Source organism: Camponotus floridanus, unplaced genomic scaffold (genome assembly GCF_003227725.1).
Source record: "Camponotus floridanus strain SB8 unplaced genomic scaffold, Cflo_v7.5 scaffold14, whole genome shotgun sequence".
In the NCBI taxonomy this organism is placed as follows: Eukaryota; Metazoa; Arthropoda; class Insecta; order Hymenoptera; family Formicidae; genus Camponotus; species Camponotus floridanus.
The window spans coordinates 982,971-1,010,625 of NW_020229259.1; the positions used below are offsets into that span (position 1 = coordinate 982,971).

At 32.1% G+C, this 27,655-nt stretch overlaps 4 protein-coding genes across 4 annotated transcripts in view; 2 read left to right on the forward strand and 2 right to left on the reverse strand.

Moving 5' to 3' along the window:
* The window catches only part of LOC105252932 (DNA-directed RNA polymerases I, II, and III subunit RPABC3), a 79,800-nt gene extending 65,117 nt beyond the window's left edge, over window positions 1-14,683 (reverse strand). Inside the window, exon 1 of the mRNA XM_011260604.3 lies at window positions 14,552-14,683. Coding sequence (XP_011258906.1) covers window positions 14,552-14,624 — 73 coding nt within the window. The 5' untranslated portion in view covers window positions 14,625-14,683. The remainder of the gene's footprint in view (window positions 1-14,551) is intronic.
* Window positions 14,684-17,394: 2,711 nt separating this feature from the next.
* On the forward strand, window positions 17,395-18,586 carry LOC105252931 (ribosomal RNA processing protein 36 homolog). The gene is made up of 4 exons (XM_011260603.2): window positions 17,395-17,500; window positions 17,570-17,621; window positions 17,762-18,272; window positions 18,348-18,586. Exons 2-4 carry the CDS (start codon window positions 17,577-17,579, stop codon window positions 18,485-18,487), a joined length of 696 nt encoding a protein of 231 aa, XP_011258905.1. The 5' UTR covers window positions 17,395-17,500; window positions 17,570-17,576; the 3' UTR covers window positions 18,488-18,586.
* Window positions 18,587-18,996: 410 nt separating this feature from the next.
* LOC105252930 (helicase SKI2W) lies at window positions 18,997-24,147 on the forward strand. The gene is made up of 11 exons (XM_011260602.3): window positions 18,997-19,269; window positions 19,344-19,653; window positions 19,777-20,419; window positions 20,546-20,777; window positions 20,861-21,114; window positions 21,209-21,341; window positions 21,454-21,732; window positions 21,950-22,842; window positions 22,915-23,273; window positions 23,362-23,540; window positions 23,649-24,147. Exons 1-11 carry the CDS (start codon window positions 19,252-19,254, stop codon window positions 23,976-23,978), a joined length of 3,630 nt encoding a protein of 1,209 aa, XP_011258904.1. The 5' UTR covers window positions 18,997-19,251; the 3' UTR covers window positions 23,979-24,147.
* A 49-nt stretch (window positions 24,148-24,196) lies between these two features.
* LOC105252929 (protein SEC13 homolog) lies at window positions 24,197-25,688 on the reverse strand. Its single transcript, XM_011260601.3, has 4 exons — window positions 25,609-25,688; window positions 25,282-25,536; window positions 24,717-25,107; window positions 24,197-24,646 (listed from the first exon to the last, which is right to left on the reverse strand). Exons 2-4 carry the CDS (start codon window positions 25,521-25,523, stop codon window positions 24,338-24,340), a joined length of 942 nt encoding a protein of 313 aa, XP_011258903.1. The 5' UTR covers window positions 25,524-25,536; window positions 25,609-25,688; the 3' UTR covers window positions 24,197-24,337.
* Between the last annotated feature and the right edge of the window lie 1,967 nt (window positions 25,689-27,655).

Below are 27,655 nucleotides of genomic sequence, written 5' to 3' on the forward strand. Positions count from 1 at the left end.
ATCTTACCTTCGCGTTGTCCTTGTCCTTTCCTCACGCTCTCTTTCCTCTCTCTCTCCCCGGTCTATCTATGCCTGTCTACCTCGTTTTGTTCTCGGCCTCGCTTTCGGAGCGAGTCGTAAAGCGAGGACGAGCGCTCTCCGTTTTCTCTTTTCGTCTCTTTCCCTTCCTCTCCTCTTCTCCCCCCCCCTCGCTCCTGTTCCCTTTCTCTTTATTTTTTTTCGCGTATGTGCGTTCGCTTGGACTCCGATCATCCGCCGGCTGACGTCGAGAGAAAAGAAGCATCTTTATTTCTTCATCTCTCGCGAGCTTTCCTCGTTGATTTTGTCGACGCAAGGACACGCGCGAAATTCCACTTTGCGATTGTAAAAGCGAGGGAGCAGAACTGTCTTTATCAATTAAATCTTAATATTAATATTAATTGAAAGATAAATAAAGTGGAAACGCCTCTTTGCGAACTTTCTCTCGTATCTTAAAAAAGAAATGTTGAATAGTTTTAATTTTACGGTATAATAAATAAGCCACATGAAAATTATTACTTATAATAAAATATATTACTTGAAAAAGGTCATAATAGTTTGCATGATTTTTTGTTTAATATGTAGATTAATACTGTTTAAAACAAATAATATTTAAAGCAGTTTACAATAATATGATCTTTTTCTGTGTTTTAAAATTTATAATTATTTAATCGAAAGATGAGAAAAAAAACGAATCGCATTTACATCTCGAGGCTACAAGTTCGTAATAGGCACAGTTTAGAGATATTGGTTTTTAAATTTTATTGTCCAGAGGAGGAGTCCACGTGGACCCCGAAGGTTAATCAGGTCCTTGGCTTTGCTGGACCTGTTTATCCTTTTTCGCTCGAATTTTGCCTCGAAGTGATCATTAGAGCGAACGATCAGAGATTCTCACATGTATTTATACCAGTGTGATTTATCTCATCTAATTTTTTTAATTGACGGAATGAATAAACGATGACAATAATCATCTTGAAATATTTTAGAGATCGGTCAATATGAACGTGATTAAAAATTTGCGGTAAAAATTTTTAGATTGCTTTGAAAATGTAAGCTAGTTATAAAGTCCGAGGCTAATTAATTATATAAGTTGAATGATTGTCAAGTGAATAAATGGCAAACACTATTACAAGTTACAATGTTTGTTACAAGAATCGATGTTCGCAGTAAATCATCTTTTTTTTGTTGATTATCAACGTAGAATAATTTGCTCAGGAAGCTCAAGCAAATTGTTGGCAGGTGATAATAATTTCCTCGTTCTCTCCAAGAAAACGTATGCTCCCGGCATGTGTTTCACGACGTTATTTTTAGATTGAGAAATTCGTCACGTGCACACAATGTAATGCGCATCTGAATTCTAACGAACGATACAGAGAGTGCTTTTAAAGTTTAAAAATTATCAGAGTGTCATTTTCAAAAACTCATTTACTAAGCTCGAAAAAAACGCTTATTGTATGTTTATTTGTTTAATTTTTAATGCATTTGACAAGGAGAATTATTTGTACTTGTAATTACATTATTAAAGTTATAAAATAATAATAGCGAACAAATGTGTCTTAAAAGATATCAAAATGTTACATCTATCTTGTACTACACATTTATAGTTACATTTGCCGGCCATGCAATTGTCAATAATTATAATTATTAATAATTGATATAAAATTTGTATTAATGCCTCGAGAAAACAATTACTGTGATATATTATTTATTTAATTTTCATTGTTGACAAAGAGAATTTCTTGTACTTTACATTATAAAGTTATAAAAAATTAGCGAACAAATGTTCTTAAAAGATATCAAAATGTTACATTCTATCCTGTGCTACACATTTTATATATTTACATTTGCCGGCCATGCAATTGTCAATATTATAATTATTAATAATTGATATAAAATTTTGTATTAATGCCTCGAGAAAACAATTACTGTGATATATTTATTTATTTAATTTTCACTGTTGACAAAAAGAATTTCTGTATATTACATTATTAAAGTTATAAAATAATAGCGAACAAATGTGTCTTAAAAGATATCAAAATGTTACATTCTATCCTGTGACTACACATTTATATATTTACATTTGCCGGCCATGCAATTGTCAATAATTATAATTATTAATAATTGATATAAAAATTTGTATTAATGCCTCGAGAAAACAATTACTGTGATATATTTATTTATTTAATTTTCACTGTTGACAAAAAAGAATTTCTTGTATATTACATTTTAAAGTTATAAAAATAATAGCGAACAAATGTGTCTTAAAAGACATCAAAATGTTACATTCTATCCTGTACTACACATTTTATATGTTTACATTTGCCGGTCATGCAATTATCAAAATTATAATATTAATAATTGATATAAAATTTTGTATTAATGCCTCGAGAAAACAATTACTGTGATATATTAATTTATTTAATTTTCATTGTTGACAAAGAGAATTTCTGTATTGTATACATTACATTATTAAAGTTATAAAATAATATCAAACAGATGCGGCAACAGATGTCTAAAAAGTTATCCGAAATGTTTAATGTATTATAATTACATTTATACTGTTTCTGCACGTTTTATAAGTTTACATTTGCTGACGGTGCAATTGCTTCTAATTGCGCAATAAGCGAGCTAGAGTTTACCGTATCGGGCAAATATTAATTTCCAAGTATGTGTTAATCGTTTTTCGAAATATCCTACGAGTTATTTATTAAATTCGTATCATTTTGTCAAAATGTCATTGAAAAGCGCAGTGCGCGTGCGAAAAGATCTGTGAAAAATGCCCGGGGGATGTCAAATATATAAAACAAATCCATTTTATGAAAGATAAAAGAAATGAGAATCTATAAAGCAGAGTGTGTGATGAAAATATATGTAAAAATGATGAAATCAATGAGATTCGATAAAAAATTATTATAAATGAAAAAAAATATATATCGTTTTAAGCAGAATCTTTTCACTTTTTCACGACTAAAGCAGCGCAAAACTACATTTTTCTTAAATTATAAATGCGATCTTTGACATGAACACGTACAATGTTATTACAAACGCAACAATAATATAATATATTCAGCACAGTTCGCTGGCTGAAAATTGCTTTCGTTAGAAAATTTATGTACAAGCAAGTGCGAAATAACTAAAAAATTATTTTTTATAATATATGTATATTATAGTTAACGATACAGGTTCTTCAATTGATATAATATTTTTAATATAGAGTGTCTATTTTCAGAAAAATCTGAAATTCTCAAATTTCTTTTGTCACTTGAAACATCAGGAATTTTATGGAATTTTATTGAAAAATTTTTTTAAATTCTCTCTTTTATTTTAATTTTCTCTCTTTTAATTTAATTTTCCTTTTATAAAAACAGCAAACTAAATTATACAAAAAATACTATAAATATTTTGTTTATATATATATTACGTATCATAATAAATATTGAACATCCAACATAATATTCTTATTTGTAATTTTTAGTTATAAGAGAAAATTAAAATTTACGCATGTGGAAAATGTTTATCTCTTTTTACAAAAACTTTTTTTCAGGACATTTATAAAATCTAACACTTGAAACTTAAGAGGTTTTGTATTTTTTCTTTTGTATAATTGAGAAACGTTAAAAAAATGCATGGAATTAAAAAGTTTATTTTAGAAATGTTACACCAAAAAATCTTTAAATAAATATTTTCTTTTCACTTGCAATTTTGAATAAATATCTGGAAGATTAGAGAATTTTGAAGAAATTTTTTACAAAATTCAAGTGTAGACACTCTGTAATAATACAATTCTCTTTTATTAATAATTAGAATATATATAATTCCTCGTTATAATGTATCAATGATATATTGATATCTTTATTCAATTTGAGAGAGCTTTCAAATCGACCAAATTTTCCAAATATATATATATTATTTATTTATATTTATGTATTTATTTACCGAGTAATTATTAATATTGAAAATAAAAAATATCGTTTTTCTCTTTCTCTCTCAATATTTTCATGTCGGCGATATGTCGAAATATTACAATATTACAATAGTAATTATATAGACAATGCAGACATCATGAAATTCATTTCGAAGGGGTACTTGAAGTCGGTGGAGCCAGAGCAGCGATTTAATCGCGCGTCTAATTGTTCTTTAATGACTCAATTAAACATAAGTGCCGCTAAATAATTACCGAATCTCCGCCGTATCGCAGACCAATGCGAAGCTTACCGTAATATATGTATAATAAAATGCATAAAGGGATTATCTCAGAGAATCAATGCAGTTCAATTCTATGAAGCTTATATTGAATTATTTTCAAGCTTTAATTTTTTCAGACACATGAGTATATTTTTGTATTACATTATAGCTCTATATTATTTTTTTGTATAAAGCGGTAATCATAGCACTCTGACTAGCCATCAACTATATGTATGCTGTCTTGCGTTGTCTCTGTTTCGCTTTCGATATTTAAAAAAAAATTACAAGTAAAGTAGGAAGATTCCTAAAAAGATTGACTTCAAGTTTTCGGCGAGAAAACATATGTACCTGTCTTTTAATACATTTTATACATCTTATGCAAGTCCACTGTTTTCTTCGCGATTCTTCATAAATAATAAAGATGTTTTGCTCTCATGAGCGTGATTTAAATATCGATGAGAAGAAATGAGTGCTCGCATAATTCGCATACTTATTCGCCATTTGTTCGTTTTCGTTCTGGTTCCTTTTCTCCTTGTCTTAATGATGACGTAAGTGGATCAGGGTGATGGGAAAAAGAAGGAAAGAAACAAGATTGTGTGCCGAAGAGGAAGGCTCGGTTCCTCCACGTTTATTCGGCGGTTAGCTCAATGTGTTTTATCAGATTAAACGGATATAATGTGTCTCATTGTCCGTCAGGTCTTTCCTGTTTCCTTCATTTACCTACATCTTGCGTAAGCTCGAGAATTCTTTTTCGGATATTGGATTACAGGATATCCCACGGGAAGTTGCTGAAATTAAACAGCTGTCATTTTTAAACCATACCATAGAGAGAGAGAGAGAAGTAGAGATAGTAAATATCTGCTAATAGGAAACATTTAGCAGTTTTATTTATATGGATGATTTTTATCGTTAATAAAGTTTATAAAAACATATAATGTCGAGAGTTTAATGATGTAGTATATTTTCGAACGAAGTCTCTTTCGAAAATTGTAAAAAAAACTTTATGTAATATTTTTTTAATATACTATTCATCACGAAAGAAATTTGATATCTATAATTCCAGTGTGCAAGATATTGAAAGTATCTTAGTAAATTCTCTTTACAATTTGCAATTCTCCCAAGGACTCATGGTCTAAACAGCCTACTGAAAATTATATCATATACAATTATTGATAACGATCTCAGACTTATTCATAAACAGCTTCTAATTTATAGCACGATTAAGCAATATCTCCGACTGTCTTATCTGAGTACTAAATGATGCTTAAATCCAACCCTGCACGGCTGAACGATCCAGGATGCTCACGAACTGTCAATACTTACAGGATTGTTTATTTATAAAATATAATGTCGAAAATTAATGATGTATATTTGACACCAAGTCTCTTTTCTGAAAAACTGTAACTTTATGTAATATTTTTTGAATATGGTATTCCATTACGAAAGAAATTATTTGATATCCTATTAATTCAGTATGATCCTTCCTCAGCTGATTACACTAGACAAACTTCCATTCCGTGTTAGGTGAGAGGGAGATCGTGGCTGCTTGTCCCCATAAACACATAGATATCAAATTTTCTTTCGTAATGAATAGGCATATACAAAAAAAATACCATTAAAAGTTTCACAGTTTTCGAAAGAGACTTGGTTGCAAATATACCATCATTAAATTTTCGAACATTATATTTTATAAATTAAAATACCTTGTAATTAAGGCATATTAGCCTTTACATCTAGATAAAGGACAATCGGAGATATCTTATCGTTTAATAAATGTTTTATAATTTTGAAATGTTATAATTTTAATGATATAATCTTTCTATAAGAACAAGTTTCTCTTTTGCAATTTGTAAAAAATTTACTAAGATACTTTCAATATCTTGGCACACTGGAATAATAGATATCAAATTTCTTCGTGATGAATAGTATATATTCATATACATTAAAGTTTTTTTTACAATTTTCGAAAGAGACTCGTCGAAAATATACTACATCATTAAACTCCGGACATTATATGTTTTTATAAACGTTATTAAACGATAAAAAATATCCCATATAAAATAAAACTGCTAAATGTTTCCTAATTAGCAGATTATTTTACTATCTTACTCTCCTCTCTCTCTTAGGTATGTTTAACAAATTGGACAGCTGTTTAATTTCAGCAAAACTTCCCGTGGATATCCTGTAATCCATATCCGAAAAAGAATTCTCGAGCTTACGCAAGATGTAAGGTAAATGAAGGAAACAGGAAAAGACCTGACGGACAATGAGACACATTATATCCCGTTTAATCTGATAAAACCACATTGAGCTAAAACCGCCGAAAAACGTGGAGGACCGAGCCTTCCTGCTTCGGCACAACAAATCCTTGTTCTTTCTTCTTTTTTCCCATCACCCTTTGATCCACTTACCGTCATCATTAAGACAAGGAGAAAAGGAAACCAGAAACGAAAACGAAACAAATGGCGAATAAAAGTTTGCGAATTATTTGGCGAGCACTTCATTTCTTCTCATCGATATTTTAAATCACGCTCCATGAGAGGCAAAACAATCTCTTAATATCTATTTAAATGATACGCGAAAGAAACAAGTGGACGTTGCATAAAGAGAATGTATTAAATGTATTAAAAGACAGGTACATATGTTTTCTCGCCGAAAAACTTGAAGTCAATCTTTTTAGGAATCTTCCTACTTTACTTGTAATTATTTTTGTTTAATATCGAAACGAAAGTACAACGGCAAACGCGATACATTGATGGGCTAGTCAGAGTGCTATGATTACCGCTTTATACAAAAAAATAATATAAGGTATACAAAAAATATAATGCTGCGAATAACAGCTCCATAATGCGCTTGCGAAAATATTGCAATGTGATTCTCTGGAGATAATCCCCTTTATGCATTTATTATACATATTATTACGGTTAAGCTTCTTGCATTTGCGTCTGCGATACGACGGAGATTCGGTTAATTATTTAGAATTTAGCGGCACTTATGTTTAATTGAGTCATTAAAGAAACTATTAGACGCGCGATTAAATCGCTGCTCTGGCTCCCACCGACTTCAAGTACCCCTTCGAAATGAATTTCATGATGTCTGCATTGTCTATATAATTACTATTGTAATATTGTAATATTTCGACATATCGCCGACATGAAAATATTGAGAGAGAAAGAGAAAAACGATATTTTTTATTTTCAATATTAATAATTACTCGGTAAATAAATACATAAATATAAATAAATAAATATATATATATTTGGAAAATTTGGTCGATTTGAAAGCTCTCTCAAATTGAATAAAGATATCAAATATACATTGATACATTATAACGAGGAATTATATATATTACATATTATTATAAAATGAGAATTGTATTATTACAGAGTGTCTACACTTGAATTTTGTAAAAAATTTCTTCAAAATTCTCTAATCTTCCAGATATTTTTATTCAAAATTGCAAGTGAAAAGAAAATATTTATTTAAAGATTTTTTGGTGTAACATTTCTAAAATAAACTTTTTAATTCCATGCATTTTTTTAACGTTTCTCAATTATACAAAGAAAAAAATACAAAACCTCTTAAGTTTCAAGTGTTAGATTTATAAATGTCCTGAAAAAAAGTTTTGTAAAAAGAGATAAACATTTTTCACATGCGTCAAATTTTAATTTTCTCTTATAACTAAAAATTACAATAAAGAATATTATGTTGGATGTTCAATATTTTATTAAGACGTGGAATATATATAAACAAAAATATTTATAGTATTTTTTGTATAATTTAGTTTGCTGTTTATATAAAAGGAAAATTAAATTAAAAGAGAGAAAATTAAAATAAAAGAGAGAATTTAAAAAAATTTTTCAATAAAATTCCATAAAAATTCCCTGATGTTTCAAGTGACAAAAGAAATTTGAGAATTTCAGATTTTTCTGAAAATAGACACTCTATATTAAAAATATTATATCAATTGAAGAACCTGTATCGTTAACTTAAATATACATATATTAAAAATAATTTTTTAGTTATTTCGCACTTGCTTGTACATAAATTTTCTAACGAAAGCAATTTTCAGCCAGCGAACTGTGCTGAATATATTATATTATTGTTGCGTTGTAATAACATTGTACGTGTTCATGTCAAAGATCGCATTTATAAATATGTAAAAAATGTAGTTTTGCGCTGCTTTAGTCGTGAAAAAGTGAAAAGATTCTGCTTAAAACGATATATATTTTTTTCATTTATAATAATTTTTATCGAATCTCATTCGGATTTCATCATTTTTACATATATTTCATCACACACTCTGCTTTATAGATTCTCATTTCTTTTATCTTTCATAAAATGGATTTGTTTTATATATTTGACATCCCCCGGGCATTTTTCACAAAGATCTTTTCGCACGCGCACTGCGCTTTTCAATGACATTTATGACAAAATGATACGAATTTAATAAATAACTCGTAGGATATTTCGAAAAACGATTAACACATACTTGGAAATTAATATTTGCCCGATACGGTAAACTCTAGCTCGCTTATTGCGCAATTAGAAGCAATTGCACCGTCAGCAAATGTAAACTTATAAAACGTGCAGAAACAGTATAAATGTAATTTATAATACAATTAAACATTTCGGATAACTTTTTAGACATCTGTTGCCGCATCTGTTTGATATTATTTTATAACTTTAATAATGTAATGTATACAAATACAGAAATTCTCTTTGTCAACAATGAAAATTAAATAAATTAATATATCACAGTAATTGTTTTCTCGAGGCATTAATACAAAATTTTATATCAATTATTAATAATTATAATTATTGATAATTGCATGACCGGCAAATGTAAACATATAAAATGTGTAGTACAGGATAGAATGTAACATTTTGATGTCTTTTAAGACACATTTGTTCGCTATTATTTTATAACTTTAATAATGTAATATACAAGAAATTCTTTTTGTCAACAGTGAAAATTAAATAAATAAATATATCACAGTAATTGTTTTCTCGAGGCATTAATACAAAATTTTATATCAATTATTAATAATTATAATTATTGACAATTGCATGGCCGGCAAATGTAAATATATAAAATGTGTAGTACAGGATAGAATGTAACATTTTGATATCTTTTAAGACACATTTGTTCGCTATTATTTTATAACTTTAATAATGTAATATACAAGAAATTCTTTTTGTCAACAGTGAAAATTAAATAAATAAATATATCACAGTAATTGTTTTCTCGAGGCATTAATACAAAATTTTATATCAATTATTAATAATTATAATTATTGACAATTGCATGGCCGGCAAATGTAAATATATAAAATGTGTAGCACAGGATAGAATGTAACATTTTGATATCTTTTAAGACACATTTGTTCGCTATTATTTTATAACTTTAATAATGTAAAGTACAAGAAATTCTCTTTGTCAACAATGAAAATTAAATAAATAAATATATCACAGTAATTGTTTTCTCGAGGCATTAATACAAAATTTTATATCAATTATTAATAATTATAATTATTGACAATTGCATGGCCGGCAAATGTAAACATATAAAATGTGTAGTACAAGATAGAATGTAACATTTTGATATCTTTTAAGACACATTTGTTCGCTATTATTTTATAACTTTAATAATGTAATGTACAAGTACAAAAATTCTCCTTGTCAAATGCATTAAAAATTAAACAAATAAACATACAATAAGCGTTTTTTCGAGCTTAGTAAATGAGATTTTTGAAAATGACACTCTGATAATTTTTAAACTTTAAAAAGCACTCTCTGTATCGTTCGTTAGAATTCAGATGCGCATTACATTGTGTGCACGTGACGAATTTCTCAATCTAAAAATAACGTCGTGAAACACATGCCGGGAGCATACGTTTCTTGGAGAGAACGAGGAAATTATTATCACCTGCCAACAATTTGCTTGAGCTTCCTGAGCAAATTATTCTACGTTGATAATCAAAACAAAAAAAGATGATTTACTGCGAACATCGATTCTTGTAACAAACATTGTAACTTGTAATAGTGTTTGCCATTTATTCACTTGACAATCATTCAACTTATATAATTAATTAGCCTCGGACTTTATAACTAGCTTACATTTTCAAAGCAATCTAAAAATTTTTACCGCAAATTTTTAATCACGTTCAATATTGACCGATCTCTAAAATATTTCAAGATGATTGATTGTCATCGTTTATTCATCCGTCAATTATAAAAATTAGATGAGATAAATCCAACTGGTATAAATACATGTGAGAATCTCTGATCGTTCGCTCTAATGATCACTTCGAGGCAAAATTCGAGCGAAAAAGGATAAACAGGTCCAGCAAAGCCAAGGACCTGATTACACCTTCGGGGTCCACGTGGACTCCTCCTCTGGACAATAAAATTTAAAAACCAACATACCTCTAAACTGTGCCTATTACGAACTTGTAGCCTCGAGATGTAAATGCGATTCGTTTTTTTTCTCATCTTTCGATTAAATAATTATAAATTTTAAAACACAGAAAAAGATCATATTATTGTAAACTGCTTTAAATATTATTTGTTTTAAACAGTATTAATCTACATATTTAAACAAAAAATCATGCAAAACTATTATGACCTTTTTCAAGTAATATATTTTATTATAAGTAATAATTTTCATGTGGCTTATTTATTATACCGTAAATTAAAACTATTCAACATTTCTTTTTTAAGATACGAGAGAAAGTTCGCAAAGAGGCGTTTCCACCTTATTTATCTTTCAATTAATATTTAATTAAGATTTAATTGATAAAGACAGTTCTGCTCCTCGCCTTTACAATCGCAAAGTGGAATTTCGCGCGTGTCCTTGCGTCGACAAAATCAACGAGGAAAGCTCGCGAGAGATGAAGAAATAAAGATGCTTCTTTTCTCTCGACGTCAGCCGGCGGATGGACGAGTCCAAGCGAACGCACATACGCGAAAAAAATAAAAGAGAAAGGGAACAGGAGCGAGGGGGGGGGGAGAAGAGGAGAGGAAGGGAAAGAGACGGAAAGAGAAAAACGGAGAGCGCTCGTCCTCGCTTTACGACTCGCTCCGAAAGCGAGGCCGAGAACAAAACGAGGTAGACAGGCATAGATAGACCGGGGAGAGAGAGAGAGAGAGAGAGGAAGACAAAGACGAAGAGAGAGAGAGAGAGAGAGAGGAGGGGAAGCGGGAGCGAGCAAGGGAAAAAGAGATGGAGTGTATCAGAAGGCGCTCCCTTCTGAGATGACATCCCCCCGCGACCTTAGAACTGAGGCTGACCTTGACCGTGTCAATCCCCACCAGGTCCCCTCGCGCGTCCCGGCTGCTCCACGCTTCTCCGCGCGCGCACCTCCGTCTTCCTCTCTCTCTCTCTCTCTCCCTCGCACCCCCCCCCCTCCCCGGTCCTCCCTGCTTTCATACACACCCTACACACAGACGCGTCATATTACGCGAATGCCGTGTTGCTCGGCGCTGCTGCTGCTGCTGCGGCTGCGGGCATCCTTGCTGCATCGACCGGTGCTCGCAAGCGAGCACCCGGTTCCATCCCTCTCTTTCGAAAGGGAAAGATAGAGAGACGCGAGGAGAGACCCCCTTCTCGCTCCTCCCTCCCCCCGTTCTCGTTTTTGCGACGCTCGCTCGTCAGCCAACGATGGGCACTACCCAATTTATCGAGTCCGGAATTCACAATCGCACGCAGAGAAGAGCGCCCGCTGATCGATATACACGCCATGTATACGCGGTGATAACGTACTTTATCGAGCGCGAGATGAAGGATGAGGCGAGGGGAGAGAGGAAGGGAAGGACGACGCGAAGGGAACACCCTGGATCATACATGCAGACTTGTTGTGCCGATAATCTTGGTTATCTTAATTGGAAGTAACAATCCCCGATATTTATTGCGTGTTTCGAATTCTGTCTTCGGTATGTATAGGAATGAGAGAGAGAGATATTTGGGGCTGTGCGCGGGAATTATGTACGTCGTATTTTTCAATCAAGAAATAATTGCTAAGTTAGGTATAAAATTAAGGATTTCACCATTTCTGTCTCTCTCTTTCTCTCTTTCTAGATTATTTATATTGAGGTCTCTTTTTTCTCTCTCTCTCTCTTTCTCTTTCTGGATTATTTACATTGAAATGGCCATCCTCTTATTTGTTCAGATTAAAAATTCAATCATTTATGATATTCATACTTTTTATCATAATAATAATTTATGCAATATCAATGTAAATGGTCAAAAGAATCTAAATCTATAAAAGAGATACCAAAAATGCAATAGACATTATTAAAAATTAACACATGTTAATATTCATATTTTTTTATTATAATAATAATTTATGCAATATCAATGTAGATAATCAAGAAGATCTAAGTCTGTAGAGAGATAACAAAAATTCAAATTTTGTTTGTTCAGATTAAACACTTCATTTAGAATATTCATACTATTTTGTCATAATAATTTATGCAATATTAATGTAGATGATCAAGAAGATCTAAGTCTGTAGAAAGAAATAACAAAAATTCAAATTTTGTTTGTTCAGATTAAACACTTCATTTATAATATTCATATTTTTTATAATAATCATTTATGCAATATCAATGTAAATGATCAAGAAGGCCTAAATCTGTAGAAAGAGATAACAAAAATTCAAATTTTGTTTGTTCAAATTAAAAAATTTCATTTATAATATTCATATTTTTTTATCATGATAATAATTTATGCAATATCAATGTATAATAAATGATCAAGAAGGTCTAAAGCTACAAAAAGAGATAATAAAAATGCAATAGATGCATCGTTAAAAATTAACACAGGTTAATATTTATATTACACTTCTTTATCATAATAATAATTTATGCAATATCAAATGTAAATGATCAAGAAGACCTAAATCCTAAATAAAGTAGAAAGAGATAACAAAAATTCAACAGACATTGTTGAAAATTAATTATGTATAAAATGACATATGTCAATTTCTTTTGCGCGAGATATGTATCATTTTTCTAAACTAGTAGTCGAGATATCGAAATACAAACATTAAACGAATATTTATATTTTATACAATCTCCTATCGCGAATCAGATAATTTTCCTCGGATCAATGCATCCTCTACTAGGTCACTTTAAATACATATCCACTGGAGAAAAAGCGCCCGGTAGTACGTACGTCGATAATCTTTGTGCGGCAAGGTTGAAAGGGGCGCGGTACACACAGAGAAGATCCAATATATTCCGGCGGAGAGAATTCGGTCACGGTCGACTCCTTCGATCTACGTCGCTCTGCAAATTCCGCTCTCTTGTGGTCCACGAGCGAGCAAGAACGCAGAATGGAAAAGGTCGCGGGTATCAAGACCGCGAGATCGTACGAGCCGGGTACGAGATATCGACACCTGTCGCGTAAGCAGATTAAAATTTTTTTCCGGAGTGAGGAAAAGATAAAAAGAGAGAGAGAGAGAGAATTTCAGAAGCAACTGTACTTACAGGGTGTCCACGAAATTTGCGATCGAATACTTTTTATACTATATAATATTTTATACTAAATATTGTTATAATTGTTAATTATAAAATGTAACAATAAATAATAAATATATACAAAATAAATAATATATAAATAAAAATAAATAAAAATGTAATAATAAATAGTTTTATAATTGTTATTAAAATTCTATTATTTAAAAATCAGAGTGTAATTTAAAAAAATATGCATGCCTCTCTTCACGTGTCTGTAGAATCGAGATTAAAATTCAAAATTACAAGTTTCAATCTCTGTTTACAATCAGGAGCCTCAACAAGTTCCAGGAAAATAAATTCAGAGCCTCTAATTCACATTCATATCCTACAATCAGCATTGTTATGTACGACCATTTGAGATTAGGTTAGGTCGTATTAGGTTAGCTTAATGATAGTATGGTACATACACATTTTAATGTTTACATATCAAAGAAATAACACCGCGAATAGCGATCTCTCCTCAGGAATCGATTTAATTTCCATTGTCCGTTTATTTCGACGTTATTATCTTTGGGTTCGAGCTAATCTAGCTAATGACACCGGTTCGCCAAGTCGGTCGACAAACCGATCGACGTGGCTCGCGAATGTCTCGGTTCGATCGACCTACTGTCGCGTACGATCGGCCGTGATAGAAAAGCAGAGGTTGCCTCGTCGACCCGAGATCGAGAACGCTCAGCTGTCATGCCATGTGCTCGTCTAAGCCGGCGTTATCGGCAAGGTCAACCGACTCGCGAGACGCTGTCATTTTAGGGGAAAATGGCGCGCGTGCAGCCACCAGGAGGCGATCCTCGAGCGCATCGCGACTTGAACTTTAACGTGGACTCACCCCTGTCGAATTTCTTGCCCTCCGGATCGATGTCTTTCACGTTAAAAATATCCTCGAACAGCACACCCGCCATGTTGCTAACACTAGTCCAAACTTCCCTCTTGAAAGGTTGGTGGGGGGAAGGCTTGATTGGCTCAGCGACATCTGCCTCGAAGTCTGAGTGTCAGAGAACTAAAATCGAATCACGTGACTGAGATGACGGAGTCGCGCCAAATTCAAAATCTATGCAGAGAGAAAAAATATAAATATAATGATAAATATAATAGTAATATAAAAATATAAATAAAATGTAATAAATAAAATATAATAATATAAAAATGTAAATAATATAAAAAATATAATAATAAATATAATGTTATTATTTGTTACTGATATTTATATTTTCATACATATAAGTATTTCGTATATTATATAATAAAATTTATAATACATATATCATGATAAAATTCCTTTCCAATTGATTTATTACTGACAATTTGTATTGTAATTTTGTGAATTACTTCAGGATCTTCAATCTTTGTGCACCAAAATTTTAAAAAATTTAACATTTATCAGACATAATGTCAATTGCAACAATTATTTTCTCAGTCTTTAGAGAAAGAGAATGAGTTCTATTTATAAAATTCAATTTTATTCTGATCTTGTAGCAAAAGTAATCAATAAATTATGGAAAAAAACTGAGGTTTATTTTGTATTTTTAGAATAATGTTTATATATAAATTGCTCGTTTCATAATTTTTTTCTTTTAAAAACCTTATTCTTCAAGTTTATAGAATTTACAATTGTACTTCACATTTGCTTCATTATTATGATACATTTCCAGGAATCGCGTCTGTTTAATCCTGCATTACTCATCATCCTCGTCAAAAGCCGCGAGTAAATAGCGCTAATGACACATTGTAAAAATAGAAACGTCAATTAAAAGAAACTGATAGCAATTCTTTTATCAAGCATGCAATAATAACGATAAAAATGATAGAAAGACTTAATCTCTAATTTTCAAGATTTATTATAAATATAATTCCACACACACATTAGCAGATATTGATTTCTTTTTCAATTATACTTTGAGGAGAATTATTGAAAAAAACGCACACGTAATTCTAGTTCCAGAATTATTGCACAGATTAATTCATGAAATAAATGAGCATCAGTTGCTTTGAATCTTGTATCATGATAAATTGAAAAATGTCAAAAGAATAATCATCTATTTCGAAAATTAGATGCATTCAAATCCACAGAATAGCTTCTATTTCGTAGCATTTCTCTTCGTGGCATTCATCATTCTTTTGTGCATGATATAACTTCCGATATAGCTTCGATATAACGCCATTATGTAATTGCGACGTGCGATTTGTCATGTCGTCATATATCGACGTGCATGCGACGACGTAATTTGAAAAACGAGAAGGAGCTCGTCGAGAGGATACGGAGCAAAAATAATTCGGTCGCGCGAGAAAAAAATAATTCCAAAGCCGAAGATCGATGCAATAAGGAATTAACGAATGCTTATTGGATTACTCGCACGGCCTTGATGGTCGCCAATAGAGCGAGCTACCGAGCGGTCATCGCTTTTTTACGCAGTATCGCATAATCCGCATTCGCGGATGATTACACCTTGACGAGTGTTCGGTCGTAAAAGGGCGTATTGTATCCCGATATAACGACATTCGCGCTTTGTACATCGGGTAAAATTAGATATTTCATAATCTTGCGCAATGCGGAATAAATACGCGAGCTACGAAAATGTCCGCATTGAAACGCTCGCATATGTTTATGCCCCTCATCGTCGATATATTTCCGGCATTCGATATATATTCTCTCTCACACAAGTGATCGCCTTTTATTGTTACCGACAAATTTCTTAGCAAGTTATATTTTAATATTTTGCGTTGAGATTTAAAAATATACTTACATGCACTATTAATGTTATTTATGAGTTAGACTACATGAATCATCATGTGCTATATAAAACTATAAATCTAAAAACCAATATCTCGTCCGTGCCGATTTATATTTAATTTATCGTACGACGAGTTTGTCGATGAGAGGAAGAGAGAGAGAGAAAGAGATGGCTACTATATTGAAAAAATTCTTGAGATTCTAAAAATTCTCCATTCGACAATCAGTTGAGATATCGCTATAGCTCGATATATAAAATATTGAATTAGCATTCCTATGACAAATTTTTATCTCCTAAATATCAATCGTAGGATTTAAATAATTTTTACATAAGGTTTTTACTGATTCTCTTATGAGGCTGGAAAACAGAAAATATATATTTTTAAAAAAATGTTTATCTAGTACTCTTATCAGAGGTTCTCTTTCTTTCTCTTTCTCTTTCTCTCTTTCTCTTTCACAGACGAAAAGCTAAACAAAACTGTCAAACGTGCAACGCGCGCCAAACAAAACCTACTTGAAAAGAACTAAACAAAGTCGTATTTCGATATATCTCACTTATTTCGATAGATCCCTCCCTTCCTTTGTCCATCAATGAATGTTCCATCTATGCATTTTACATATCTATGGCTTAACGCTACAAAGGTTTCGAAGCTTTTGATTGGCCAATCGGAATAAAGATAATTAAATTTTCCAATATTTATGCGTTTATTTTTTATGCGTCTAGATGAACATTATAGAACTGACACGATGTTAGGTCCATCTGTATTTGCATTTTTAATCCTCAGGGCGCATTCACACCTTGGCAGAAAAACAGACAAGCAGAAGCCAATCACAATTCGCGCTAGTAGTCACAATTTTTACTGTTTGCCTATCTAATGTATTGCTTACACGCGGCTTATTACCAGCGCGAGTTCTGATTGGCTTTCTGCTTTTTTACTTTCTGGTTTATTGCTTTACAAGGTGTGAATGCGCCTTCAGGATCTTCATATTTTTCTCTTCAACGCTCAAGTACTCGTTTCATTTCCAGTGAAGAAATTTCTGGGAATTGTAAGTTAAAGTTCTATCGCATATAAATAAATTGTATATATATAATCCTCACTAAAAATTTTGCATAAGGTTCAACATGAGCAATGATGAGGAATCTCTACTTCCCGAGGACAACGAGCGTGTAAGATATTTTTCTAGATTTTTATTTTTTTCTTTATGACATATACATTTGATTTTATCACAGTTATTTTTATTAAACTTTCTTATTAAGAATGTTTATATGTTATCTGTATAGTAGTAAATTTTCTATTTATATTTTAGGAACAAATACGAGAGGAGTTGAAACATATGAGTTTTGAGGATTTGCAGAAATTAAAGGAGAAATTGGGAACAAAAATGTATAATCAGGCAATATTTGGAAATAAGAGCAAGAGGAAGACAGAATTTAAAAGGGAAAATAAAAACAGGCCACGGGAAATGTCTGCTAAGAAACCAGTTTCTAGATTTAAAGAGTCAGTTTCAGTCAAAAAAGTTGTAGCCCGAGACCCCAGATTTGATAGTTTATGTGGTACATTTAACGAAAAAGCCTTTAAAACTGCTTATGCATTTATTAATAACTTGCGAGAGAATGATCTTAAAACCTTGAAACATGAATTAAACGAAACTACCGATCCAAAAACTAAAGCAAAGATAAAATATCTCATACAAAGGCTTGAAAATCAGCTAAGAGAGGAAAAGAAGCGAAAGGAAAAGGAAAAGAAGGAGCGGGAAGAAAAGAAGGAAGTGCTAGATACCATTAAACAAGGAGAGAAACCTGCTTTTAAGAAAAAATGTGAGTTAACTAAATAATTGACATAAATTCTTATTTTTCTTACGATTGTTATTTTATTTTGTTTGTTTCTTACAGCTGAGAAGAAAGTCTTGAATTTAGTCTCTCAATATGAAGAATTGAAAAATAAGGGTAATCTGAAGAAGCATATTCAGAGATTGCGGAAGAAGAATAAACATAAAGACAGAGCAAAATTGAAAACTTATCAAATGGAATAAAACATGTATACATATATACATGTGTGATATGTATCTATACATATACACATGTACCAAAGTTATGTAAAATGATAGGAAAAATGTCTTGCTTAATATGATATTGCTATTTTATTGTTATATATAAATTTTCTAATAAAAATAAATTTATGGAATTTATACATGGCCGATGGTCGATAACATCACATAGCGTGAATGTAAGGCATAAAAGTCAGTTCTTTTTATGTTACATAATTTATATTATATTCATTGTTAAGCTTTATCCTTGTATAATTTAATAAGCTCGTAATAACTGGATGAGTATCCTTCAAATTTGCTTGTATTTTTCTCGATAAAAAGAAGCTAGTAATAATTTGCTAGTAAATTTAATGACGTTTTACGACTGTTTACAATTCATAATTCACAACTGCTTCGATAGAGGTCTCTATATGTATATAGATAGAATGTTTATATCTATTTATATATATATGTATGATATATGATATATTTGTGTACGTATATATGTACAATGATAGAATCTCTTCGGTTGACGTTGACCTTTAATTCACTGTTGATCGACTGAAATTGATTATATAAAGAAACGATTATTTTCGATTCGAGTATTTACGAAGTGTAAATAATTCGAAAAATAAATGCATGATTGAACTTATTAAATTATTTCTTTATCAGTTATGTTGTGACAAAGCTTACATGTTAATAACTTTAGAAAATATTACTTATTATAATTTATTAAATGTAAACAAGGAAGCTGCAAATTTGGCGTAACAATGAATGAATCAACGAAGGTAATGTCATTAAATATTAAACATATGACTTTGTAATAAAGTTTTGTGCATTTAAGTATATTAATTCTGTACAGTTATTCGTTGGGCCTCCACCAATTTGGCCTGACATTAAATTGGAGTTACGGGAATATATTGAATGCCCTGAACGATTACCTATACATCAGCTGGATGATGCGCAGTGTTATTGGCCACGTATACCAGATGTTTGTTCATTATTGGAGTATGATTTGGCTCCGATCAATACTACGCTAAAGTTTGATCGCGATCCAATAACAGGCAAGATTGGTGAAATGCAAGAAATCATCTTGCAAGGTGCAGGGGAAACAGCAAGAAATTCTATGTCTATGACTCGTGCACCTGGACCGCTTATGGATGGAGTTAGAGGTGCATTGTTATCTTGTTGTTATATGTATCTCTCTTGATTAGAATTTTAACAGACATCAATTAAAACACAATCAGATACTATATATAATACTAAATATATTATTATGAATATATTTTTTATAGGTAATCCTAGTAATATTCCGTTTTGGCCTGGTGGTTTTGAAGAACCTAAAGTGCCTGAGAATGAATTCCTAAATGATATTGATTTTGAAAAAGATTTGAGGACATTAGCCAAAGGCTTTTGCTCGGGTGTAGAATTTAAAAGCGACAATTGCACGCCGATTAAATACACAGAGAATAAAACAGAAGTTGAAGAAATTAAAAACTTTGAAGAATTAAAAATCAATGATAATATCAATTTAATGGCTGTTGTACATGAGGAGGGAAATTCACTTGGTTTATGGTCTTCAATTGAGGAGCCAAAGAAAGAGAATATTCAAGTTTCGGATAATAACATTCCATTTACAGACATTTCTATTTTACCTGAAGAGACAAATATTCCTGTCTTGAAAATATCAGAGAAACAACCAGAATTTGTAAAGACAGAATGGGCAGAGCAATTGGATGTGTCTGCACCAATAACTGATTTTGACAAGAGAATACCTGATCCAGCAATTAAATTTGAATATGAATTAGACACTTTTCAGAAACAAGCTATTCTTAAGCTGGAGCAGAATAGTAATGTCTTTGTTGCTGCACATACATCAGCAGGAAAGACCACTGTCGCTGAATATGCCATTGCATTGAGTCAAAAGCACATGACAAGGTAGAACTTCAAAATCCATACAAATTTAATATTATAATATTAATATATATAATATTAATTACTTATAATATTAATTATTAATAGTTATTAATAGCTATTACATTGCTATTTTTTTTTTCATTTCAGAGTAATTTATACATCCCCTATAAAAGCGCTGTCAAATCAGAAATATCGTGAATTTAAAAGAAAGTTTGAAAGTGTTGGATTATTAACAGGTGATTTACAAATAAATCAAACTGCTTCATGCCTAATCATGACAACAGAAATTCTACAATCAATGTTATATTGTGCATCTGATGTTTTACGGGATTTAGAATTTGTCATATTTGATGAAGTGCATTATATAAACAATGAAGATGTGAGAAATATTGATTATACTAATTATCCTAAAAATGATCTCTTCTGAGTCAATAATTTATATGGTCCTATATGTACTTTTAGAGAGGTCACGTATGGGAGGAAATTGTTATTCTTTTACCACAAACGATCAATATAGTAATGTTATCTGCGACTGTACCAAATCCTATAATATTCGCGGATTGGGTCGGTCGTATTAAGAAGCGAAAGATGTATGTGATTAGCACATTGAAAAGGCCAATACCTCTTTTACATTACTTATACACTGGTACTGATGGTAAGACTAAAGATGATAAGTTTTTGGTTCTTGATGGCAACAATCAATTCTTATTGGATGGGTAAACCATTTCCCTTTTTACCTTTACATATATATTTGTGAACAAATAGTATAATAGTATAGTGTTAATAATATTTTATTTATGTACTTTATAGGTGGTACAAAGCGACGAATGCATCTGACAAGAAAAAGAATAAAAATGCAAAGGATCCTAGGAGAAGAATTCAAATGACTTTTAAACAAGAAGAAGTATTATGGAGAGCATTTATAAGTCATCTCCAGAAAAATGTACGTTTCAATAGTTACACTCATTTTACAGAGAAACTTTGCAGTTACATTCATATTTACATATATATTTATATATTTATTATTCTTATATAGTATAGCATCCATTTTATAGGATATGTTACCTGTTGTTGTATTTACTTTATCGAGAAAACGCTGTGATATGAATGCTGCTACACTGAGAAATCTCGATTTAACAACCGCGAGAGAGAAGCATCAAGTGCATGCATTTTTTCAATCTAATATAAAACACCTGAAAGGTAGCGATAGAGAATTACCACAAGTACTTATGATGCAAGAACTCTTGGAGAAAGGCGTGGGTATACATCATAGCGGGATATTGCCAATTTTGAGAGAAATCGTAGAAATGTTATTCCAAAGTGGACTCGTAAAGGTAATTTCGCAAAAACATATCAAAAAATGAGGCAATAATTAAGGAATATTAGAAGAAGTCTTGATAAAATTCTCTATCTCTTCTTAAAATTATCTTTCTCTTTCTCTTCTTAAAATTATCTCTGATTGAAAATACGTTATTATAATGATAAAAGTGTGTTTTTAGAAAAATTAAAAAATATAAATATAATAGAATTATTTTTAACTGCATTTTTTAGTTACTGTTCGCGACAGAAACTTTCGCCATGGGAGTTAACATGCCAGCTCGCACGGTGGTGTTTGATTCCATACGAAAGTTCGACGGAAACACCTTTCGTATCCTATACCCGACTGAATACATACAAATGGCCGGTAGAGCCGGACGGCGAGGTCACGACACAACGGGAACAGTTATAGTAATGTGCAGATACGATATACCACACTTTAATGACTTGAAACCTATGATGTGCGGCGAGCCGCAGACATTGGAGTCGAAATTCAAAGTTACGTACTCCATGCTGTTAAACTTGAGAAGGGTGAATGAATCCGTCACCGTTGAAGCGATGATGCGCAAGTCTTTCAAAGAATCACCGCTAGCATCACAGGAAGCGACATATAACAGCGAGTTACGAAAAGTCGAGCGAGAATTATCAAATCTACCTACTTTGACTGAGATACAAAAGAAGCTCTCTATGTTTTATCAAGTTGCAGTTGATTATTTGGAAGACGTTAAATTTTTAAATCCCTATTTGTTCGAGTCTAAAAAATCAGCGAAAGCTATGACCGAAGGCAGAGTCTTGTTAATATCATACGCGAATCATTACAACAAATTAGGTTTATTACTGCAAGTCGTGCATCATAAAAGTTCTACTCAATACAGAGTGTTGATACTCAAGGATGCGGATGCATCCAATTCCGAGGCTGCTGAATTCAAGAGTCCTCAGATATACGAAAAATGGTGCGAAATTATTGGTCTAACGAAGAAAAGGCTATTCGTTCCGAGCACTAATGCATCGCACGGAGTCGTGACCTTGTACTCATGGCATATATTGAAGATAACCAAGTGCCAGATAAAAGTCGATTGCTCCTTAGTGCTGAATGATTGGGAAAAGCGGCAAATCTCACGATTTAAGTAAGAAGTAATGTAAGCAAAGCAGCAAAAGTTCTTAGAATATCTTATTCATTCGCTATTTCCTTTCTCTAGGAACGATCCACCGGGACAGACTTGTCAAATGGCGGTTCAAGAATTAACTTCTCTATCATTTAACGCTGCTGCCAATGTTCAAATTTTATACCCTTATATCGAACCTGTATCGAAAAGTGATTTTCAATTAAGAATAAAGCATAAAGACAAATTAAAAGCCAAGCTCAACGACATGAAATGTATAGAAATACCAAATTTCGAAGAACAGTTTAGACCTGTATTCGAGCGAAATCAGCTCGAAGATAAAAAACGGCAGCTCCAGCTTAAACTTAGCGATGAAGGAATGGCACTGTATCCAGATTATCTGAATATGGTGGCACTGCTGAAACAATTGAAATATATAGATAGCGATGAAAGAGGTTTATTATGATAAAAGTATTTCTATGTATGTAATAGCATTGCATGTGAATAATATTTCTTTCCAACACAATTAATATTGATTTGCAGTTGCTTTAAAAGGAAGAGTCGCGCTGCAAATGGGTAGTAACGAATTGCTGATAACGGAGCTGGTTCTCAAGAATGTGTTAACAGTTTTACAACCGGCAGAAATAGTAGCGCTGCTATCAGCACTGATCTTCCAACAACGCACAGATTCAGAACCTACACTCACACCGAGTCTTGCTAATGTACATGTCATGGATTGTCTTTTTTTTTAAATAATAAAATTTAGAGCAAATTACATATCGAATAATTAAGATTATCGGAAAGCTAAAACAATATTCTTTACTTTCCAGGGTTGTGAAATAATGAACAAGGTGCATGCGGAATTGGAACGTTTAGAGCAGCAATATCAATTGTCGACTATACCGCCATTGAATTTCGGTTTGGTGGAAGTCGTCTACGAATGGGCGCAAGCTAAATCGTTCGCGGAGATCATGAAAATGACGGACGTTCAAGAGGGAATTATCGTTCGATGTATACAGCAGCTCGGCGAAACCTTGAGAGATGTTAAAAATGCGGCTGTGACTATAGGCGATCCGATTTTGAAAGAAAAAATGGAAGAAGCCTCCACTGCAATCAAACGTGACATAGTTTTCGCCGCATCTCTATATACTCAAGATTAATATGATTGTGAAATATAAAATAATTTAACTTTTGGAAATAGAAAAATGTATTTCTTTTATAAAAATAATGAACTGAATACACGCACATTGTTGAAAACGTAATCTATTTGTAAAAAATATCTTGTCCACAAGCATATACAATACTTCAAAATAATAACTTTTTGATAATAATTGTATAATAAAATGTAACTTTATAATCATAACTAAACGACATTATATTATATTTTGTATATGTTTGTAAATGTTTAAATGCTAAGCAGTAAATAACTTGCATTTTAGTTTTTTAAGATATACTTAATTTTTTCAAAGAAATTTATGTTAATGTTTATACAAATATTATTTTATTTCTATCAACGTCATTACAATGCACGTTGATCTGGATTATTAGGATTCCCTTGATCTTTATTCAATTCGGAGATACAAGCCCATTGTCCTTCGGAATTTTCGCGCCAGAGAGAAACCTTGTTATCTCCGCCACTAACTGCTAAGATACCGCCTGTCAACGACCAACTAACATTCCAGATTACATCATCGAAAACATTAAGAACGTTTGGTGTCCAGCTAGTGTAATCATTAGAAGTCCACACGACTACGCGACGATCTTGCGAGCAAGAAGCCAAGGCAGCTCTGGATGGTCCAACCGCTGGTGCCCAGGCTACATCTCGAACCTTTAAATTTGGTAAAATGTACATAGATTCTTCTTCCAATACGTTTCCATCATAATATATTAAATCATACCCAATCACTGTGCGCTTCTAGTTTATTTTCTTCTATCCATCTGTCGCCTTCTTCTTTCCAGATTTTCACTAAGTTGTCACAACCACCAGTAGCTAATCTCTTAACAGGACCGCTTCTTTGCTGAGTCGTGTTGGCCGAATCAACAGCTGAATCGATTGCCGGACACCAACTAACTGCATTGCACCCAATTGTATGAGCATTTGTTATTTTCTGGGTCTGCCAAGTATCCCCGGTGTTTGTGAGGATAGAGATTGATCCATCCGAGCTTCCGCAAGCCAAAATCAAACCAAACTCGTGCGGTGCCCAGGCAACCGAATTGACGGACGAATCGTGACCCGTGTGCTCGTATATCTTTGTCCATTCTCCCAGTTCCTTCCAGATGATCACCTTTCTGCGCAAACATTCACAAGTATGTTAAATTGTTAGATATCTTACGTCCAGTCGTTTTATTAAGAATTATCGAGTGTATCCTTGAGAAAAAAGAGACTTTACAATATTTTTGAAAATCTATTCATAATAATTTAGGAAAAAAAAAAAGAAAGTATCAGTGCAACGCTGTGTATACCTGTCATAGCTGCAAGATGCTAAGAGATTGCCAAACTTGGGATGAGCCCACGCGACCTGCCACACGGGTCCGATGTGTCCCTTGAGGACGGCAACTAGGCTCTGGGTGCCGTTCTTTAAGTCGAATATCTTCACCGAATTGTCACTGGAGCAAGTGGCTAACCTTAAACCGTAGTAATCCATTTCGGCATCGTGTATCATGTCCTCGTGGCCGGTATCGACGGTATTTAAGACAGACACCATTTTGAGGAGGCAACTGTGTCACAGACAACCCTTATAAATCACGAGATGATTTATACGAAAGAGAAATTGGAAGAAATTAACTTACAGACGCGACGTAGGTTATGTTGACGTAGCACTTGTCATTTACGTGGAGCACATGCGCGAGAATCGATTGCGCATCCTTTGCGCGCGCATGCGCAGTCGCATACGCACGCAAGCACTTGGGTATCTCGCGTTTCGAGTCAAAATAAAGTCGCGTAATTTCCATTTATTTATAATTTTCGTTTATCCGTCCTAGATAAAGATTGTGCATGCAGGGAATATATTTTATACATAAATAATTTGACTTTATCTCACCTGAAGATCGCATGTCGCGAACTGTAAGTATTAATTTGTCGTATTTAAGGTTAAATATCGACGCGAACAAAAAGTTGTGTTCGGGAGTTTCCTTTTTATTTATCGATATTTAAAAAGTATGCAAGAATGATTATTGTCATTGTGATTAATTTCAAAATGCGACAACAGAATTGATAAAGTTTAGTGTCACAAGGACTGTACTATTTTTTTAACAGAAAATTCTGGAGAAATTTTTCTGAAAGAGGAAATAACGCAGAAGAACGCGAATATTATTAAACCGATCCTGTTTTCTTTGTTAGAACAAGAGCTATTTTAGATAACGAAAATTGTAATTTAGACATTATTTTGACGTAAAATTGTCTCCTCTCGCTTTTCTGTCGACAAAACAAGGTAAGTCGCATCACGAATAATATTAAATAAAAAAAAAGAAAAGACAAAAAATCTCCTCTTTCTTACACCTTGATTTTCACTTGTTAATTTTATCAGTTAATAATAAGCAATGATTTATTTAAAAGGACTGTACTATTTTTACAGAAAATTCTGGGGAATTTTTTCTGAAAGAGGAAATAACGCAGAAGAACGCGAATATTATTAAACCGATCCTGTTTTTTTTGTTAGAACAAGAGCTATTTTAGATAACGAAAATTGTAATTTAGACATTATTTTGACGTAAAATTGTCTTTTCTTGCTTTTCTGTCGACAAAACAAGGTAAGTCGCATCACGAATAACATTAAATAAAAAAAAAGAAAAGTCAAAAAATCTCCTCTTTCTTACGCCTTGATTTTCACTTGTTAATTTTATCAGTTAATAATAAGCAATGATTTATTTAAAAGAACTGTACTATTTTTACAGAAAATTCTGGGGAAATTTTTCTGAAAGAGGAAATAACGCAGAAGAACGCGAATATTATTAAACCGATCCTGTTTTTTTTGTTAGAACAAGAGCTATTTTAGATAACGAAAATTGTAATTTAGACATTATTTTGACGTAAAATTGTCTTCTCTCGCTTTTCTGTCGACAAAACAAGGTAAGTCGCATCACGAATAATATTAAATAAAAAAAAAAGACAAAAAATCTCCTCTTTCTTACGCCTTGATTTTCACTTGTTAATTTTATCAGTTAATAATAAGCAATGATTTATTTAAAAGAACTGTACTATTTTTACAGAAAATTCTGGGGAAATTTTTCTGAAAGAGGAAATAACGCAGAAGAACGCGGATATTATTAAACCGATCCTGCTTCCTTTGTTAGAACAAGAGCTATTTTAGATAACGAAAATAGTAATTTAGATATTATTTTGACGTAAAATTGTCTTCTCTCGCTTTTCTGTCGACAAAACAAGGTAAGTCGCATCACTAATAATATTAAATAAAAAAAAAAGAAAAGAAAAAATTTCTTTCTTGCGCCTTGATTTTCACTTGTTAAATTTATCAGTTAATAATAAGCAATGATTTATTTAAAAGAACTATACTATTTTTACAGAAAATTCTGGGGAAATATTTCTGAAAGAGGAAATAACGCAGAAGAACACGGATATTATTAAACCGATCTTGCTTCCTTTGTTAGAACAGGAGCTATTTTAGATACCAAAAATAATAATTTAGACATTATTTTGACATAAAATTGTCTTCTCTCGCTTTTCTGTCGACAAAACAAGGTAAGTCGCATTACGAATAATATTAAATAAAAAAAAAAAGAAAAGAACAAATCTCCTCTTTCTTGCGCCTTGATTTTCACTTGTCAATTTTATCATTATTTTTTAGTTAATAATAAGCAATGATTTATTTAATAATAA

What these genes read in the sequence shown, in the direction of transcription:
- LOC105252931 (XM_011260603.2), top strand. Translation starts at nt 17,577, where the DNA reads ATGAGCAATGATGAGGAATCTCTACTTCCCGAGGACAACGAGCGT. An exon ending in TTCCCGAGGACAACGAGCGT is followed by an intron (nt 17,622 to 17,761) that starts GTAAGATATTTT and finishes TTTATATTTTAG; the next exon opens with GAACAAATACGAGAGGAGTT. An exon ending in ACCTGCTTTTAAGAAAAAAT is followed by an intron (nt 18,273 to 18,347) that starts GTGAGTTAACTA and finishes TGTTTCTTACAG; the next exon opens with CTGAGAAGAAAGTCTTGAAT.
- LOC105252930 (XM_011260602.3), top strand. An exon ending in ATTATATAAACAATGAAGAT is followed by an intron (nt 20,778 to 20,860) that starts GTGAGAAATATT and finishes ATGTACTTTTAG; the next exon opens with AGAGGTCACGTATGGGAGGA. An exon ending in TAAGTCATCTCCAGAAAAAT is followed by an intron (nt 21,342 to 21,453) that starts GTACGTTTCAAT and finishes TCCATTTTATAG; the next exon opens with GATATGTTACCTGTTGTTGT.
- LOC105252929 (XM_011260601.3), bottom strand. Translation starts at nt 25,523, where the DNA reads ATGGTGTCTGTCTTAAATACCGTCGATACCGGCCACGAGGACATGATA. An exon ending in GCATCTTGCAGCTATGACAG is followed by an intron (nt 25,108 to 25,281) that starts GTATACACAGCG and finishes ATGTTTGCGCAG; the next exon opens with AAAGGTGATCATCTGGAAGG. An exon ending in TAGAAGCGCACAGTGATTGG is followed by an intron (nt 24,647 to 24,716) that starts GTATGATTTAAT and finishes CCAAATTTAAAG; the next exon opens with GTTCGAGATGTAGCCTGGGC.